The sequence below is a fragment of the Muscardinus avellanarius genome (assembly GCF_963383645.1).
Source record: "Muscardinus avellanarius genome assembly, chromosome: 2".
In the NCBI taxonomy this organism is placed as follows: domain Eukaryota; kingdom Metazoa; phylum Chordata; class Mammalia; order Rodentia; family Gliridae; genus Muscardinus; species Muscardinus avellanarius.
The window spans coordinates 156,273,836-156,292,949 of NC_137787.1; the positions used below are offsets into that span (position 1 = coordinate 156,273,836).

A 19,114-nucleotide genomic window follows, 5' to 3' on the forward strand; every position below is an offset into this window, starting at 1 on the left:
AAAAAAAAAAAAAAAAACAAAGAATATCCAACAGAGCAAATCCCTATACTCCTAATGCTGATCTGCAATATATATGTATCCTTGAGGGATAAAAGCAATTAGTATCAGTATCAACAACAATATATAGAGCCCATTTATAGGAAGAACTGAAAAATACCCAATACGCAATGATTTCTACAACTGAACACTGGGCTCCAAAACGTGAAACATGTTTAAAAATTGAACATCACTTGAGTCTTTCTTCCAAAAGAAATACCTCAGAGTCACTGGCTGGTCTGGTGGATAAATGAAGTTAAAGTATAAATAACTTATGCTCTTGTAACCTGGCCTTAGGTTAAAGTATCCAGTGAAAGCTAGTGTGTTAAGCAACTTGTTTCTAATCCAACTGTATTTTAGGGGAGAGAGAGGGGTACTGGGGATTGAACCCAGGGGCATTCTACCTCCAAGCCATACCCTAACTTTGTATTTTGAAATGGGGTATAAGTTGCAGAGGGTCTCCATAAATTGCATACTGGCCTCATACCTGCAATACTCCTGTCTCAGCCTTCTGATACTGCCAAAATCATTCCTTACTGCCTTGCTTCCTCATGGGCTTCTATTTTACATTTTTCATCCAATCCATTTATTCATAATCCATATGTGATTTGTTTGTCAAGCTTGTTTTTCCATAAAATAAATGCAATCAATTCTGTGTGCCAGCCTTGGTTTCTTAGTCATTACTTTCACCCACATTATTTCATATTTCTGTGAAAAACTGGGGACCATGGATGGGGATGCTTAACGATCCTCTCCATCCCTACATGTATAATTTGCTACAATTTTATACATAGGAAAACTAACATTAAAATATGCCTAACATTAAAATATGCCTATTAAAGCCAGGAATGGTGGCACACGCTTGTAATCCTCGCACTTGGGAGGCGGAGACAGGAGGATCGCGCTGGTTTGAAGCCAGCCGCGCTGGCTTAAGGGACCCTGTTTCCAAAAATAAAAAATGTATAAAATAGGTCTAGGAGTGTAGCCCTGAGGTAGAAGGGCTTCCAGGAACCCCAGTACCACCAAAAAAATAATAATAAAATAAAATAAAATAAAATAAAAATGCGTATAATGTAACCTAATTTGGATAGGTAAACTAAAAATCAGTCTCCTTCCTATAATGCAAATATTATAAGTGACATTGGACATCAATAACCATCTTATTTCACTAACAAGGAAAGTCTCGGTTGACCAGTGTTTCTTACCAATGAGACTAGCCAAAACCAAGAACAGTTTGAAAGTTATGAGAAATATTTGTATGTTTGTTGGGGGGGGGGGCGCATTGGCGATTTAACCCACGGCCATTCTACCTCTCAGCTATACCCCTAGCCCTATGTTTTTTGGGGTTTTTTTTGTTTTGTTTTTTGGGGTTTTTTTGGTGGTACAGGGGTGGAACCCAGGGGCTTTCTACCTCCAGGATATACTCGCAGACCTATTTTATACTTTATTTGGAAATAGGGTCTAAGTTTCTGAGCGCCTCACTATGTAGCTGAGGCTGGCTTCGAACTTGTGCAGTCCTCCTGTCTCAGCCTCCCAAGTGCTGGAATTACAAGCGTGCGCCACCATGCCTGGTTTTCATAGGCATATTTTAATGTTAGTTTTCCTATGGATAAAATTGTGACAAATTATACATGTAGGGATTGTGCGCCGCCACGCCTGGCTTTTTTATTTTTGAAACAGGGTCTAAGTAGCTGAAGCTGGCTGTGAATCGCAATCCTCCTGCCTCAGCCTCCAAAAATCCTGATATTACACGCATGAGCAACCACGCCTGGCCCAATTTTATTTTGAAACAGGGTCTCACTAGGTTGATGAAAGTCCCACTACTTGCTGAGCCTCCTCTCAAACCTACGATCCTTCTATCTCAGCCTCTCAGCTACTGAGATTACAGGCGTGGGCCACTGTGCCCAGCTATTTTTGAATATACAAATTATGACGTGGGTGCCTTTAGTGATATATTCAGAGGACCTCTGATAATGGTTGTGCACCACCTTAAGGACTTCATTAGACAAATGCATTGTTTTCCACACCGCCACGTGCTCCAACAGCATTTCTCAACTTGACAGTTTTACTTACTGTCTTTGAAGCAGTATTAATGTACTGCATCACCATTTCTTTTTTGATACTGAAGTCCTTTTCCCGCAATGGTGCCTTTTTATCTTCATTTAAATTCATATCTTCCTGGAAAACACAATTAAAATGCCTGATTTTAGAACTTAAGTAAAGCAGCAATTCTACATACACTAGGAACGGAAAATCAATAATTTGTGACTAAAGCAGCATTAATTGTTTCAGAATGATTTACATGTAGTGCTGCCTAGGCGAAAGAGGCAGAAACTGGAGAGAGACGGACAAACAGCATTCTAGGTCATTTTCACAGATAAAATGCTTACCAGAAAAACTTTAGGCTCACAGCAGGCTATTAAAATTATGTTCACATCACCACAGATAATTAGACAGTTGCAGATCTCTGCCTTTCATGAGGTCATTAGGATTCACAATGTCAATATATTTATTTTATAGCAGCTGCACCTGAAGCTATCTTGTACTGTTTTGAGAGAGCTCCTAAGTACCAAAAATATTAAAAAGTAAATAAACCACCACCTTCCAGATTCTGAGAACTATAAGACCACATCATCAAATATCTAGTACTGATCCCAGCAAATGATGAAGCATCCTCTGGTTTTAATCCTCTTGTCCCATCACAAAACAATTAACTAGCTGATTTCACCTAATGATCTAAATGTCATAGAAGTTGCACTTCTATGAACAAGTACCAATTAAAACATTTCTCAACAGCACTGACCAGAATAAGGGTTAAAGAATCTTAGTTCAGCCAGGTGTGGTGGTACACACCTGTAACTTCAGTACTTGGGAGGCCAAGACAGAAGAATCAAGGCTCAAAGCCAGCCTCTGCAACATAGAAAGACTTAGCAACCTAATGTGACCCTGTCTTAAGATTTTTAAAGTGGCTAAGGTAAATCTCAGAGGTAGAATGCCCCTGGGTTCAGTCCCTCGTAATACACTCACATACACACACCATCCTACTTCTCTTCCTACGGGAGTAATTGTGACTAAATACAAGTCAGGTATATCCACATAAATGCATGAATTGCTGCCAGTTAGGTTGCACAAGAAGCTATTCTTAAAAAAAAAAAAAAAAGAATGAGATTGAAGGTAGAAATGGCTGACAAGGACCAACTCAAATGCATGCCTCCCCAGGCACAGCCCAGAACTATATGTGATACACCATGTAAAGAACATGAATGTATCAGTTCCATCTTTCAGAATGGGTCAATAAATATCAGGACTTTGAATTAAATAGCTTCCAACTTTGTAAGGGTGACACATTCATCAGATAATTTTTGCTTCTAGCTTTCTCAGTTTGGGGCCAAACTCTTCCCTTCATATCACCTTGAAAGAAATGTTTGAGACCTTAAAATTTTTCCATTTGACACTCCAATAAAAGGTAATGATTAGTAATGACACTCTTGCTACTCTAGTTAGAAATATTCTTGAAGCTATGTGAATGTGATGACTGGTTTCAATTTTTTTCTAAAAAATTAGTAATTTTCAGTAGGCCCTACTAACACCTAGGAAGCAGTTTATGTAGTTTCTGGAGGCATGCTGATTGCCAAGGACTTAAGTGATAATATTAGCAGATACAGAGATAAAGCACACAGGACATTCCTTGGATGGTTCTACATGGAAAAAAAAAATCCTATACCCTACAGGATAACACATGCCTTTAAAAAGAAAGATAGTTATCCAAGCCTGGACACTAATACAATTAAATTAGATATAAATTATAAAACTGATAAAGCTAGGCACAGTGGTGGATGTCTATAATCCCAATACTTCGAGAAATCAGACAGGACGTTCTCATATGTGAAAACCAAAATCATGTATCTCATAAGAGGTGTACAGTGGTTACTAGAGACTGGGAAATAGAAGAGACATCAGACAAGGGCTCTTTAGTGGGAATAAAAAAATAGATAGGAACATTTAGTTCCAATGTCCTATAGATCAGTACGGTGATTACAGTCAGTAACATATTTCAATATAGCTAAAAGAATTTTCCATGTGTCCAAAATAATGATATAGTACATTAATACTGCTTCTAAGATAGTACAGCTAAATGCTAAATGTTGGAGGGTACGGATATGTTTATTACCCTTATTTGATCATTACACATTGTATACATGTGTCTGAATTCCACACTCTACCCCAGGAATATGTATGATTATCATGTGACAACTAAAGATAAAAGGAAATTCCCTGGAAATAATGGGGAAGTTAGAGGATAGTTATAAAATGCGGAGGGGGAGGGAAGGCGGACCTTAGAGTTCTGAGAATCTGTTATAAATTATTCACTGTATTTTTAATTTCTAATTGCCAAACATGTTCCAGATTCTTTAATCAGTAAATTAAAAGACTTAATAGATACAGAATACTAAAAGATAGCCCATTAGATGTGGCTAAAATTGAATTAAATTTTCAAGTATTTGAGAGGAAAAGAAACCCTGCATTTTTAGAAAGATGCTTCCAGATGACATTAGTTCATACACAGAAGGGGCTGCGATGATGAATTTTAGGTTAGTCACCTAGATAAAGGGACTCTAGAAAACCAGTACAATAGTACTTCTGGGTTAAGCCCATGAGGGTGTTTACAGACGAGATTAGCATTTCAGTCAATGGACTGATTAAGAAGAAACACCCACATCCAATATGGACAAGCACAATCTGATCAGCTTAAGGTCCCAATAGTAGAGAAAAGGCAAAAATCTTTGAGCTGAGACACCCATTTCCTGACCACAGCTCTTCAACCTTTGGACTCTAGGACGTAGGCCAATGTTACTCGGGCCCCCACCTGTATCCTAGGGCCTGAGCCACACTTTTGACTTCCCTGGTTCCCTGCTTGCAACTGACCTATTATGGGACTTAGTCATCTCATAAACCAATTCCCTTTATTTTTATGTGAATCATATTGGAAATGGCGTACATTCAGACTGTGCATGGTGCCCTACCCCGCCACTTCCCCTTCCCCCATCCCAACAATGAGTGCCCAGGTTGACCAAGCTACATTCATACTTAGACACGCATTTACCTCAACCCCTCAGCCCATCCAGTCCCTGGTGGTTGGGCCCTAGTTCTGGTGAGGACCAATCTCTGGGGAAGGGACACCTATGAGCCATCAGGGCCTGGGGTATCACCTGGAGTGTGGGTACATCTATCTGATGAAGTGAGGGGCACCAAAGCTTGTAGTGTCCACCACAAGATTTGAAAATAATGTACTTAAAACTAAAGTAATATTTCTAATAGCAGTGAATAAAAAAACCCCAGACAGATGGCTTAAACAAGCAAAATGTTGCTTGTAACAATCGTGTTAATCCATTCTTTAATTCAAATGTACACTGGACACCTACCTCACAGGTACCTGCAGCCGCTTACTTGAATATGTGACACATTCATTCTATCAATTATTATAAAACACTAGAGAGGAAATATACAGAAGACTAAATTGTACAAATCTTGATGAGCAATGGGAATGAAAGCAGAATTTCACTGGATATAAATGTCCACTCTCTGAATGGAAAAAAAAAAAATCTCACTGGATTTAGCCAAATATATGTAATTTAAAAGAATCGTCTTAGCAATGCCCCAATCAAAAGCTCATGTCTGAAAAGCATACCTTTTTTTATGCTAAAGTTCCATTACTACATTAGCAATAAACAATGGTCTATCTCAAGTATAGCATCACTTTGATATGTGTTTAGTTAATTTTGCCAGAAGCAATTGAGAGTTCCTTCAAAAAAGTATTGTCCTGTAGATACTTTACAATAAAAATGTATACCTAACTTGAATAGCTATGCTAATTTACTGTGCTAGTATGAATGCCAGTAGGAATAGGTTTTAGAAATAGAGAAAAAAAATACTGTGCAAAGCAATATTTTTAGTTCAATAAATGGGAACATAGCTATGCCATCAAAAAAGACCAGAATCAAAAAGGGATTCCAAAAGAACATGGAGGCAACCTGAACAAGCTCTCAATGACCAAAGAGAGAACAATGAGAAACAAGATAATAGCAGTGAATTAGAGCCCCCAAAATAGAGATATTTTGAAACTGTGCAATCATCTTTCTTCTAATTACCAGGGAGAAAACATAACATTACAGTGAAGAAAACCAGCACTCCCACCCTAACAAAGTAGTCTAGGCTAATAATAACAGTGAGACAAAGCAACCTCACATGCCCCCTGATGATACACTGATAAGGCCCTATATCTGGTGTTATTACCACAATAATACCTCAGTGTAATCATGGGCGGGGCGGGGGGGGGCAGTCAGGGAATTAATTGAGGGCACCTTACAAGAACCAGGATTCTTCAAAAGTCTAAGTCCCAAAAGACAAGGAACTCATTGAAGGAAACAAAGGAGACAGGATGACTAGTTGTGATCAGAATTAGAACCTAGAATATGAGGACATGACTGGAAACATAGGCTGTAGTCTAGTTGATAGTACTATATCAATGCTTGTTTCTTCATTTTAATAGTTGTCCTAAAGTTATATAAGATCTAGTATGTCCTAGTGTTATATGATATTCATTAGAGGAAGAAGGATGGCAGGTATAATAGAATTCTCTATTTTTCCAGTTCTTAAATCTAAAAGTATTTAAAAATAAACTTGTTTTAAAAGACAAACTTGAAACACTGAACAGAATTTCTGTGAATAATTTGAAGAACAAAATAGAATTTGCCACATTTGTTTAGAAAACTTAAGACCCCTAAGTTTTAAGAAAAAATGGCTCTTTAAAGTATTTGGTACAGTCAACAGATCAACTAAATAGCTGAAGGTGAGGAGAGGGAAGAAGCTATCCTCATAACTAATCTAAGGGCACTGAGAGTAAAGGTACAAAAACAGCTAAACATAATTCATTCCAAACCCACAGGCACCTCTTGAAATTCTTAACACAGGTCTTCAGTTTACCCATGTATCTGCCAATTTCTACCCCAAGCCTGTCCTATGAACCACCACCCTTTATATCTATTCTCCCAACAAGACCCTAGTATACCTATAGTCTTAAAGGGTGAACAGTTGAGCAAGGCACTTAATCCTCACTAAATCATTTAAGGTATCCTCTATTGAAAAAAACTGCAGATTAGATGAAGTCTTTAGGTTGACTGACTGTAGTGTTATAGCTTAGATTTGAATTTTGATCAATTTAACATCCCCATTCTTATTTCCATATTTTTGGTCCCGTGATTATATAAATCCCATTTTCTTATCCAAGTGAATGCAAATGCAGCCAACACCTGGTGGTGATTCCCACCCACCACCTTGATGTCACCCCTGTGGACTCTTCAAGCAGCACTAGTGACACAGGGTGGGCCAAGGTGATATATCCATCACTTAGAGTACTGATGGAAACACACAAAACCTCGGTGATGGGAAACAGGACCCGTACATGACTAAGCCCTGCCCAGTGGGCACCTGGTCAAGGGGCAGATGGAACTGAGATCCCTCCAAACTTCCACCACGCTTTGGTGCTATGTTCACCCAGAAGAACACATACAACCTCTTTTAACCTGCACAAGGACACCAAATGGGTCAGTGCAGCCCCAACCAGAAACCAGGTCAAGACAGCAGCTCTTCAACTTCAGAAGATTATGTCCATGGGACTAGACACTCACATTTAAATAAAAAACCCACAAAACTCTAGTCTGTGATAACTTTAAGTACCTTGACTATCAGACTTATAAATTATTAGCACAAAATAAACATTTTCCACATATTCTTTGCTCAGAGGGAAAAAAAATGTAATCTTAATACCTGAGCACATACATGCTACTGTCAAAACACTAAGAAGCAATCAAGCAGAGAAAAACAAAGTGGACATTTTTTCAACTGAATTACAAACGTTAGGCTCAGTATTTTCATTCATGGATGTGGATTTTACAAGACAGCAAGCTCATTAAATTTACATACATCAAGTTGAGTGGGATAGTTAACATCATGGAGAGTCAGATTAAATTTAAAATGATTGACTATTTGGAGAATTGGAGAATTGGGTGAATATATACAAGCAGTAAGTTGTTGAAAACAGGTCAGGTACGGGTAATACAGCCAGAAAGGAGAAATACTACAGACAGGCGGAAGGATGACAGGAGCTACAAAATGGATACTGGAAAGATGGTGTTGTAATAGATCAGAACATTCATATGAATTGATCATCGTAATACTATAAGATAAAAGTTGGAAACACAGCAATAGCAAAACCAAAACATTAATTCTTAAGTCAACAGCAATCATCTGATTTCAATAGTATATTATGTTTTGTTCCCTGGGTTATAGCCAACATTACCATTTTTGGTAGCAACTTTTGTCTGGTTAACATTACACAAACACGTTAAGCAGAATAAGAAGAAGTCCACAATGAACCCCCAGTGCTCTCTCCAGAGATTTACCTATAGTTCTCTAAAGTTTAATTCTGTTTTAACCACATTTAAATTCCTCTTTCATATCACATAATGTCAAAAAGTCTTGCTGATATTTATCCCTACATATAGGTAGATTATTACTACCATGAATGGTTTAGAGATAAGAATTCATGACCTCAAATAGGGTAGGGCTAAATGAATCTTAAATAGTTCTGCAATTCAATTTTATATTTTAGATTGAGTTTTAGACATGATTAGAAAACTGGCCCTAAACCTAATAGAACCTGGGACTTTGACTTAACTTTATTACATTTATATTTGAGATGCCCATAAATACATTAACATAATAAAACTTTCCTTTGTCCATTTTTACCAAGGTTTTTTATAAATCTTTAAATCTCTTTTATACAAATATGATTATGGAGAGGTAATATTTTTTGCTTCAAAAGTTGGGTTAAACTTTTACTTTTCTACATATACTATCTTTTTACTAAATCCCCATTAAAATAGGAACATAGATGGCTAAAATAGTAACAATGGACTTATTTGACCAAATAGTCTACCTGGAGTTTATAAGAAGAGTATAAACTATTGTAATTGAAAAGCAAATTTCAACTTGTCTTAATTCCAGTATCAAAAAGCAAAAGGAAAAAAAAACTTATGTTTTCATTGGTACTACCTTTTCATTGAAAAACCTTTTCATTGGTACTACAAACTGCCACCAGGCAAAAATCAAATGCTCCCAAATCACTTCTTTTCTCATTTACTTTGATCTAGAACAAACAGCTAAGCATCAACATTATCCTCCTAACAAACACAAGTCATCAATCAACCTGCCAGCTGCCTTACACCACCCCTTCATCCTCAAATTTAGATTTTTATGTAAGTGCTCTTAAACCACCTCCTAAATTCCTACCCAATTTGGGGTGGGGAGGAAAGAAAATTGATCAAAGAATTATCACAGAACTTCATTTTTTAAGTTTGCAAGTAAAAATGTTCATGATATAGAAAAGTCTATTTGTAAAAAATCTTAAACTACTGGTATGAAATATACAGCAGTCAATCACTTAGAGAATTGACAAGGTCTGATGAGTTTTCAAAGTCTTTATGACCCTTAAGAGATACCTGACATGCTCAACACAATAGGCATTCGTTTAACTACAGGAAAAGTTATGATAAATCTTTAAAAGCCAAGGATTAATGAAAATGATGGGAGAAAAATTACAGTGTGCCCAAAGAGGGGCAACATAAGTAAGGTAAGCTAGGTAAATCCACCTCCTGCCAGGGTATCAAGAAGTATCAAGTGCACATGGTAGTATTTGATTTTCTGTTCACTTGAGCTTTTCTTTCTTCCTCTGGACCTTAAAGTTTATCTCTAAGATGTTGTGCTGAACTGACTGCAAAGCTCAGAAGACCACAAAGATGAGGTGGAGATGTAGCCCAGTGGTAGAGCGCTTGCCTAGCATGTGCAAGGCCTAAAGGTTAGATGCCCTGCACTAAAAACAAAAACACTGACATTTAATTCTTTTTTTCTGTGTGTTTGTGAGTGTGGTATTGGGGGTGGAACCCAGGGGTTTTTCTACCTCCAGGCTATACTCCCATGATGGGGTGTGTCCATTCAGTGCCTAAGGAGGTGCAGCCTCCCTCGCCTAAGCGGCCTGCAGCCTAAGGCAAAACTTTAAGTAAAGTGATTCAGCAGAAAAGGGACTAAGATGGTGCCTGGAGGAAACTACCGGAGGCGTGGTTTCCCCATTCATTATGGGTGGGGAGACTGAGCAGTTTTTCCTTTTAAAGGAGGTTCCACACACATGAATGGCTCATGTACTGGCCTGGGATTGGCCGTGAGCTACGTGCTAGTGATCTTTATCCTGGATAGGCTAGGCTATTTCCCATGGGAATTCCCCTCGTGGTTTGGTGCTATATATATGATTGCTTGGAGAGAAATGAGATCTTGCTTGACATATCTCCCGGCTCCGTTTGGTAATTGGGCCGTCGGTACTCATCTCGCCAAGCCCTGCCGCTGGTGGGCTGGTTTCCCAACACTCCCAGACCTATTTTATACTTTATTTAGGAAGAGGATATCACTAAGTTGCTGAGAGCCTAAGTAGCTGAGGATGGCTTCGAACCTATGTGGATCCTGTCTCAACCTCCTAAGCATGGGGATTACAAGCGTGCACGACCACACCCGGCCTACTGACATTTAATTCTATGGGGACTGGTTTCTATCATTTTATTGCTTAAACATGGTATTTACCAAGCAGAAAGAAACAAGTCAACTTGTTCAATATATTACTAAATACAAACATGTACCATGAGGTGCTGTGAATACAAAATTAAATTAAGTTAAATGTTCATAATCTAATAAAATTATTCTAAGACCGGACAATTGATGTAATAAATTAAGAAATAAATGTACCATAGTCACTATTTTAATTACTAAGAGATATACCCTTACCAAATTATGATTACCAAAATCATCTCCCCTATCAGAAGGTCTAATGAGAAGTAAGCCAACTTAAAGTGGAACACACAAGAAAAATCAAAAAGGCCATTACTACGTACTCTAAGACCAGAGAAAATATCTATGCTATCTGGGTAGTATCATGGAATTGATACCTTGGAACTGGCCAATCTGATTTTCATTTTGAGAGGCTAAGGCTTTCTGGAAGGTGGGGCAAGTACTAGATGAGTACACAAGTTTCCAGCGAGAACAGCATCTATTTTTAACTAAGGTTGTTTATTTTTAATTATGTTTGATACAGTATCTCAGACCTGTAAAACATTGAATATTCACAACTCATAACCTTTAATTGTACAATCCTATTCTGAACAGAGAAAAAAATCAGTAAGTAAGATGCAAAACAATTACTCACAAGTGTTTTGACTATATACATAGAAACATAAATTAAGAAACAAACTATCCAGAGTTCAGCAAGGTTACTGAATACCAAAGTCAAACAAAAGCTATTAATAGAGTACTAAAAAACAATTGCTTACATAAAAAATAGGAATAACTAGTAAGATATAAGAGAGTACATTAAGATATAAATGTATTTGCAGTGTTATAGATGGAAAAACTTAGTAACCAAAAGGTGTCCATTCTGCCTCAGATCAGTCAATATATTTTTTCAATTTCAATAAAGATTCTATTAAATAAGGCTTTGTGGTAATATACAACTGATTCTAAAATTTAAAAAAAAGCCAAGGGCCAAGAATAGTCTGGGTACTTTTGAAGAAAAAGGAATCTTAAATATCAAGGTTTATTATACAGATATATTAACTAAGGCAACAGAAAGAAGCAGGCATGGCAGTGCACACCTGTAATCCCAGTATTTGCAGGCCGAGTGTGGAGGATTGCGAGTTTGTGGCCAACCTGGACAACTCAACAAAGCCCTACATCTCGAAATAGAACATTTTTAAATGGCTGAGGACATAGCTCAATGGTAAAAACAGTCATGGGTTCAATCCTCAGTACCCAGAACTAAAACCACCTAAGAACCAAATCAAACCTCAGAAACAAACTCACCTACGCATAAGAATTTGATAGTGCTGGAGGCATCACATATGATGAAAGAAGAATACTGTAGAAGAAACTAGTTATCTATGTAAGAAAAAAATGGATCTAAGCCTCACATTAGACCTAGAGATATATAATTCAAGTATTTTTAGATGGGAATACATAACAGATTTTGATGGCAGGATACAAAAGGATTTTTTCAATATATAGAAGGAACTAATCATTTTATATATTTATATAATGATTATATTATAATATCACTGCATTTTATATTTCTGGTTTTAATATTTTTCTTTTTGTGGTACTGGAGATGGAACCCAAGGGCCACACTCCCCTTAATATTTTTATTTGGAAACAGGGTTTCTTAAGCCAGCTGAGGCTGGTTTTGAACCTGTGCACTCCTCTTGGTCTCAGCCTCCCAAGCACGGGTATTACAAGCATGCGCCACCACGCCCAGCTATGTTTCTGTACTTTTTTTTTTTTTTTTTTTTGGTGGTACTGGGGTTCCTGGAAGCCCTTCTACCTCCGGGCTACACTCCCAGACCTATTTTTTTAATTTTTTTTAAATTTGGAAACAGGGTCTCTTAAGCCAGCGCGGCTGACTTCGAACCTGCGCGATCCTCCTGTCTCCGCCTCCCAAGCGCGGGGATTACAAGCGTGCGCCACCACGCCCGGCTGTTTCTGTACTTTTAACTCCCCACCAAAAGTGCAAAGAGTCCAACAGGGATAACACTGTATTATACATAAACTGGTCACATTAGTGTTATGACAAATTCTACGAATCAGTAAGACAGACAAAACTCCAAAAAAAAAAAAAAAAATGGGGAAATCATATGAACAGAAACTCAAAAAGTAGATAACATGGCCAAGAAGCATATATAAAGATGTTCAATTATATTTATGATCAAAAAAGAAATCATAGAAGTACAAGGTATCTTGTCTACATTCAACAGCCTTGTAAAACTTAAGTCATGATACTGGTGCAAACTAACAGATATTCTATGTACTATCCAGGCTGGAAACTTTAAAAATGTCCAATTCATAAAATATTGAGGAAAAGTCAGGTACTATTCTGACTGAAGATTTTTTTTTAAAACATGACAAGTAATTATGATACATGATTCTGAACTAGATTTTGTTATAAAGGGCATAAGGGGTACTATTAGAACTTAAACAGTGAAAATTTAGTTGGCAGAAACTGATCAGCATTAACTTTCTGATATGGGTAGTTGTATTGTGGTCGTGTAGGATGATGTCATTATTTGTTGGAAACATACACTAAATATTAGATTATGGGGATTTGAGTCAGCAACTTGCCTGACAGTCCAGAAGAAAAGGGGGACTTTATATTTTTAATTACTACACAGAAAAGTTGTTTGATAAATGAAAATTACAAGTTTGCAGTATCATTCACCTCCAGGAAGAAGCAGTTCAGGTGGGATTTCGATTACATCTATGGTGATGTTAATTATAACATTTTTATATGATGAAATAATTAATTAAGAAATAGTTCTAAATAGTAGATTCTACTTACATTACAAAGAAAAATTTTAAGATAAAATCTGAATCCCTTTAATGTTATCTATGTTGTTTCCCCACATTAAAAAGCCCATGTAGGTATTAGATGGTAGGTCATCCAAGCTCTTAATGCCTGGAGACTTTACTTTTTTTTTTTTTTCAGTGCAAAAAAAAAACCAGGGGCTATCTACCTCTGGGCTATACTCCCAGACCTACTTTATATTTTATTTGGAAACAGTCTTACTAAGTTGCTGAGAGCCTCATTAAGTAGTTGAGGCTGTCTTTAAACCTGTTTGATCCTCCTGTCTCAGCCTCCCAAGTGCTGGGATTACAAGCATGCGCCACCACACCTGACACGATGATCATATTTTAGAAATGTCCTTTCTCCAACATTACAATAAAGCCTGATAAATATCTTCCCAGGAAAAGATTAGAGCATAATTATTCATACCTCAGTACTTCAAGCAATTTTATTAGACCATTTTTTCCCATGCTTACCATAGTTCTGGACAGGAAGTCTTGAAGTTAATTTTTGTCAGAATGATTCTGCTATCACTGGCACCCATGTAATGCCTGTTAATGACAGTGTCCTGATCGATTGCCAAGCTTTCATTCTCTCAACAGGACAAGTGAGAAAACAAGGAAGTGTATGAATGCATGAAAAATCTTTTCCATTCATTATGTTAATGTTTTTGTGTTATTGGGCAGACTAGCAATTAAAGCTAATCTCCATCTAAGCTTGGGGTCTGGAGTGAAGAGAAATTTAATACCTTACCAATCTTAAGAAATTACACTCAGCTCAATACATGTTTCTTTGGGATTCTGATATTTCATGAAGTTAATCTAGTGGGGAGACAAATCAAAATAAATAGAAGGATAAATTCTGTAAGAACTCCTGGCCCAGGCACAAGCAGCACAGAGAGGAAGGGTAAGGAGTGCCTAAGACTGGGAGGGATGGCCAGATCCTAAAGAGGAGTGATGTTTGGGCTAAAGCAACGTGCAAATAAGAGTTCAAGTAAAGACATGGAGAGACAAATGGACTCGGTCACTGCAATAGAGCAGGAAGAGATAACAAAAGCTTTAAGCAGGAGAGAAACAGAGGAATAAGGAGAGAGAAGTAAATGGATGTAAGCCATGCATTCATGGGAATCAGTTGGGTTTCAGTGAGGGCTTTCCATTAGGGAACTGAAGAAACAATCTGCTGTTTTTAAGGACAATGACACATTCAGTTTCTGCCCTGTTAAGGTTTAGCATCTTAAGAGCTGGGTTGCTGTTGCATCTCTATAGAAGACATAGCAAAATATCCCGATATGGAAACAGTCTACAGCACAGAAGGACTCCAGAGCCCTCAGAGGAGTGTAGAGAAAACTAAAGTGTATAAAGACAGGAGAGCAACAGCAACACTCGGGAAATAAGACAGAAGAGGAGAACTGGCCAGAAAGGATGAACATCAGGAAGGAGAAAGAGATGACACTACAGAAAGCGAACATGTCAGCGAGAAGAAATGGATAGTGTCACATGCTGCAAAGACAATCTGATTAAAAAGCCATCAACAAGGGTATCTAAAATGAAAAAAAAAAACTGCTGTAATTATACGGTACTAGTAGAAACAGCTGACAGTGGTTAACTCTTTGTAGAAGATGCAGCTTATAGAGCTGAATGTGGTGGCACTGCCTGTAATGCTAGTACTTGGGAGGCTGAGACAGGAGGATTGCAGGTTTGAGATCAGCCTTGGCAATTTAGCAAGACTCTAAGCAACCTAAGTAAGACCCTGCTTCAAAACAAAATAAAAGGGGGGGGGGGTCCCTTGGAGTAAGAATGACCCTGGGTTCAATCCCTAGTATCCAAAAAAAAAAAAAAAAAAAAAGTAAAAGATGAGATCTGGATGAAAAAGATGGATATATTTTAGTTTCCATAAATACTAAGGCCTGAGCCATCTAAGTAGTACTGCATCCAAAAGATGATCCCAATGGGCAAATGGACTGGGATAGGGGATGGGGTGGAGAGGCAACAAAGGAAGTCAGCAGCATGGGAATTACAGGTGAGATTCTGGGAAAGCCAAGCTGTAATATCAAAGTAGCAAAAGAGCAGGCACTTGTAACCCTCCACACCCACAGGAGATAGAATGTTCCCTCCCCAACAGAGGCCATGCTCTTGTTCCTGGGCCTGTGTGCACACTACTTGGCATGGCAAAAGGGACTATGTAGGTATATTTAAGGTAACAGGCTGTAAAACAGACATTATCTTGGATTGTCTGGGTGAGTATAATCTAACATGAGACCCTTTAATGCAGGGAACTCTTTGAATCAAAGATTGGCACTTCAACAGGAGAAGCCTTTAGAAAAACTCTACAGAGTGAGATGAATTTCATACATCTGAGTTATGAAGACACCTATGAGGGACAAGAGAAAGGCCTGGAGAAGCTCGACACAACCCTCAGCAGATAGGAAGAACGTGGGACATCATCCTACAGTTGCTAGGAACTGGATTCTGCCAACAACCTAAAGAACAGAACAGGGAAGAGCCTTCACAAGCCTCCACCCAAAAGCCAGCCAGCTAACACTGGCTTCAGCCTTGTAAACCGGCAGAGCCCTTTAAAGTCAGCCTGAATTTCTACTCTACACAATTTTTTTTTGTTTGAAAACATGAAAAATTTTCAAACAAGTCCATGAAAACTTTTTATAGCAGCAATAGGAAAGCAATATAATAAGGCACCAATGGCAGTTTATAAATACTCTTAGCCAGGAAGTACGTGTTCCTACTCACCTCCAGTCTAAGCCTGGAGGAGGTGGATGTCATCTAGAGAGTAAAGAGAAGGCAGGAGGTATGGGACAGAGGCCAGCCATGCCCCACAAACAGCCCCTACTGCAGACTCATGGGGCTAGCTTGCCAGGAGGAAAGAAAGTGGCTTTCTTTGGATGAAAACAAAGTTATTTATTTTTATTTTTTGTTTGGTATTGGGGATGGAACCCAACAGCCTTTTAACTCCAGGCTACACTCCCAGACCTATTTTATATTTTATTTGGAAACAGGGTCTCACTAAGGTGCTGAGAGCCTCTTAGCACTAAGGTGCTAAGAGGCTTAGTAAGCAGCTAAGCCTGGCTTCGAACCTTTAAGATCCTCCTATCTCAGCCTCCAAAATTCTGGGATTACAAGTGTGTGTCACCATGCCCAGCTAAGTTATTTTAACCTAAGGTCTTTATTCTCTGGACGCACCAAGAAAAACCTGAGACCTATCTGGGTTTTTATCCAGGGTCAGGAAAAAAGCAGTGGAGAAAGCCAGCTTAAAAGGCAACAGCTAACTGGGTGTGGTGGCGCATGCTCGTAATCCCAGTATTTGGGAGGCTGAGACGGGAGGATCACAAGGGCTCAAAGCCAGCCTTAGCTATCTAGTGAGGCTCTCAGCACCTTAGTGAGACCCTGTTTCCAAATACAAATATAAAATAGGTTTGGGAGTATAGCCCGAAGGTTGAAGGACCCTGGGTTCCATCCCCAGTACCACAAAAAAAGAACAGCTAAGCCAGGCACGGTGGCACATGCTAGTAATCCCAGTACTTTGGAGGCTGAGACAGGAGGATTGCTGGTTCATGGCCAGCTTCAGCTACTTAGTGGGGCAACTGTAACTTAGTGAGACCCTGTTTCAAAATAAAGAAAAAATTGGACTGGGGTATAGCTCAAACGTAAAATGCCCTGGGTTCAATCCCCAGTACTGCAAAAATAAATAAAAAGGCAACAGCCAGACAAAACAAAGTCACTCAGTTTGTACTGGTCAAGTTCATGTCATTCAAAAAACCAGTTGCACACATCTACAAGGAGTGCGAAAGTCAAAGCTGAAAACTGACTTGAGAAAATAAGACTGTACATACAATGATGAACACAATTTCACAAATTTAATATCCACAGAGGAACTAACATGAGCTTGCAGTAAAAATATTAAGTTATACCCAAAGGCAAGTGGGAGGAAAGCCCTTAAAAAGTATAATTAAAAATGCATCATGATTTCAGAAAAGCACAAGGAAACCAGAGTATTCCAGAGACCAACTGAGTCAATTTCCTAAGTAAAAAGGAGCACAAATTTTGAAGTCTCATAGTATGCACTTTGCATTCATTAAGTAATCAAGTCAGCAGTCTTTCAAAGGAGGGAAAAGAGGTGTTCAAAACAAAGTTTTTATTTCATGAAAAAAATCAAATCTATTTGATAATTGATAATTATCTTTGAAATGGCACAATGCCAAAACCAAGAACCTAAATATAAATTGTAAATAGTTTGAAAACCTCGGTAGGTACATACACCAAAAGGTTAACATGGCTGATTACTGAGTGTTGCTTTCCCAAGAAAAATCTTAATACTGAAAGTATTCAGATATGTGCAAGAAAAAAATCAAATCCAGTTAAAATCTAACACTCTCCATAGATAAAGAAGCAGCTTTGTCAAAAATGCAATGCCCTAGGGAGCTCTGAGAATATCAGTAATTCACATTTAGAAAAGGAAAAAGACCCTCCTTGGCTTCTTCACTTTGCCCTTCACAATACTGTGATACTCAATGAATCAGTAAAAGAAAAGAATACTTTTTTAATATCTTAGCCGTGATAAACTCCTTCCTTAGCATACTGAACCCTAAACAAAGCAACAACTTCATTTGACTTATGCTGAGTAAAGTGAGCTTTGACTGTGAAAAAAAAATCTGTTGCCAACGGGGCAGACCTATTTAAGGCTTAACAAGTGATCTGTCCCAGTTATTTAAAAAATACTCTCTAAAGACTTCAAAAATGCGTGTATCTGCCCTGTATATTTTAATAAAACTCACAGCCCTCTTCCTTTTCTGGATAAGGGCAACACAAAAATAGTATATATTCAATACTTTCTGGGTAGTTTTCTTTCTAACTCCGTGTAATAATAAAATGTGGTCTCCATAAATGTTTAACATCAATAGGCCACTTATTCTACTTACTCAGATAGCATCCACAAAAAAAAAGAAAGGTAGTCACAAGTGAGCCATAAAAGTATCATTCCCGAATTTCATGGATAATTAAGGTAAGTGATTCCATTTATAGCACACGGATGAGAGAGAGTGAGCACTGTACCATCCTGAGCCCTCAAAGTTAGAGAGCGGGCTTCATACAAGCCTCAGTGACGATGGCAAAGGCTAACAAAAAAAAGGTTAAGTCTTCTTTGTTCTCAGCTGTAAATATATCAACTCATGGTGCCAGAAGAGTGGAGAAGGGATTATACACATGTGGTTAACAGATCAAAAGTAGTACCTTCCTAGAGAGCTAGCAGGGTAATGAGTTCCCCAAGCCTAAGTTTCTTGCAAAGATCATAATACTAAAAATATATGCTTGGTGATGAACAGTTATGAGTTGCTGATAATGAGTACCCTATGAACACAAACTCAACATTCATTCTTCCTTCCTGGGACCTTATGAAGCTCTATGTCTAACAATGGACAGATGTAACAAATAGAAAATATGGCACCATCATGAAAAATACTCTGTTGATTCCAGCAGAATAAAAAGGCCAGCTAGTAACATTTCTCAAATTTCATGTACATAGCAAACTCGGAGCTTAATAGGTAAATGTACTAATTCTCCTGAAAAATCGATACAG

General features: G+C 38.1%; 1 protein-coding gene across 4 annotated transcripts in view; it reads right to left on the reverse strand.

Moving 5' to 3' along the window:
- Nucleotides 1-19,114, reverse strand: part of DIAPH3 (diaphanous related formin 3) — a gene marked incomplete at both ends in the record, with an annotated part of 500,946 nt that overhangs the window by 433,189 nt on the left and 48,643 nt on the right. For 3 of the 4 annotated variants that reach the window (XM_080719970.1, XM_080719968.1, XM_080719967.1), the window contains one exon: nt 2,110-2,214. The exons of the other annotated variant lie outside the window; for it this stretch is intronic. In XM_080719970.1, the coding sequence (XP_080576096.1) occupies nt 2,110-2,214 (105 nt within the window). The remainder of the gene's footprint in view (nt 1-2,109; nt 2,215-19,114) is intronic. 4 annotated transcript variants of the gene reach the window in all.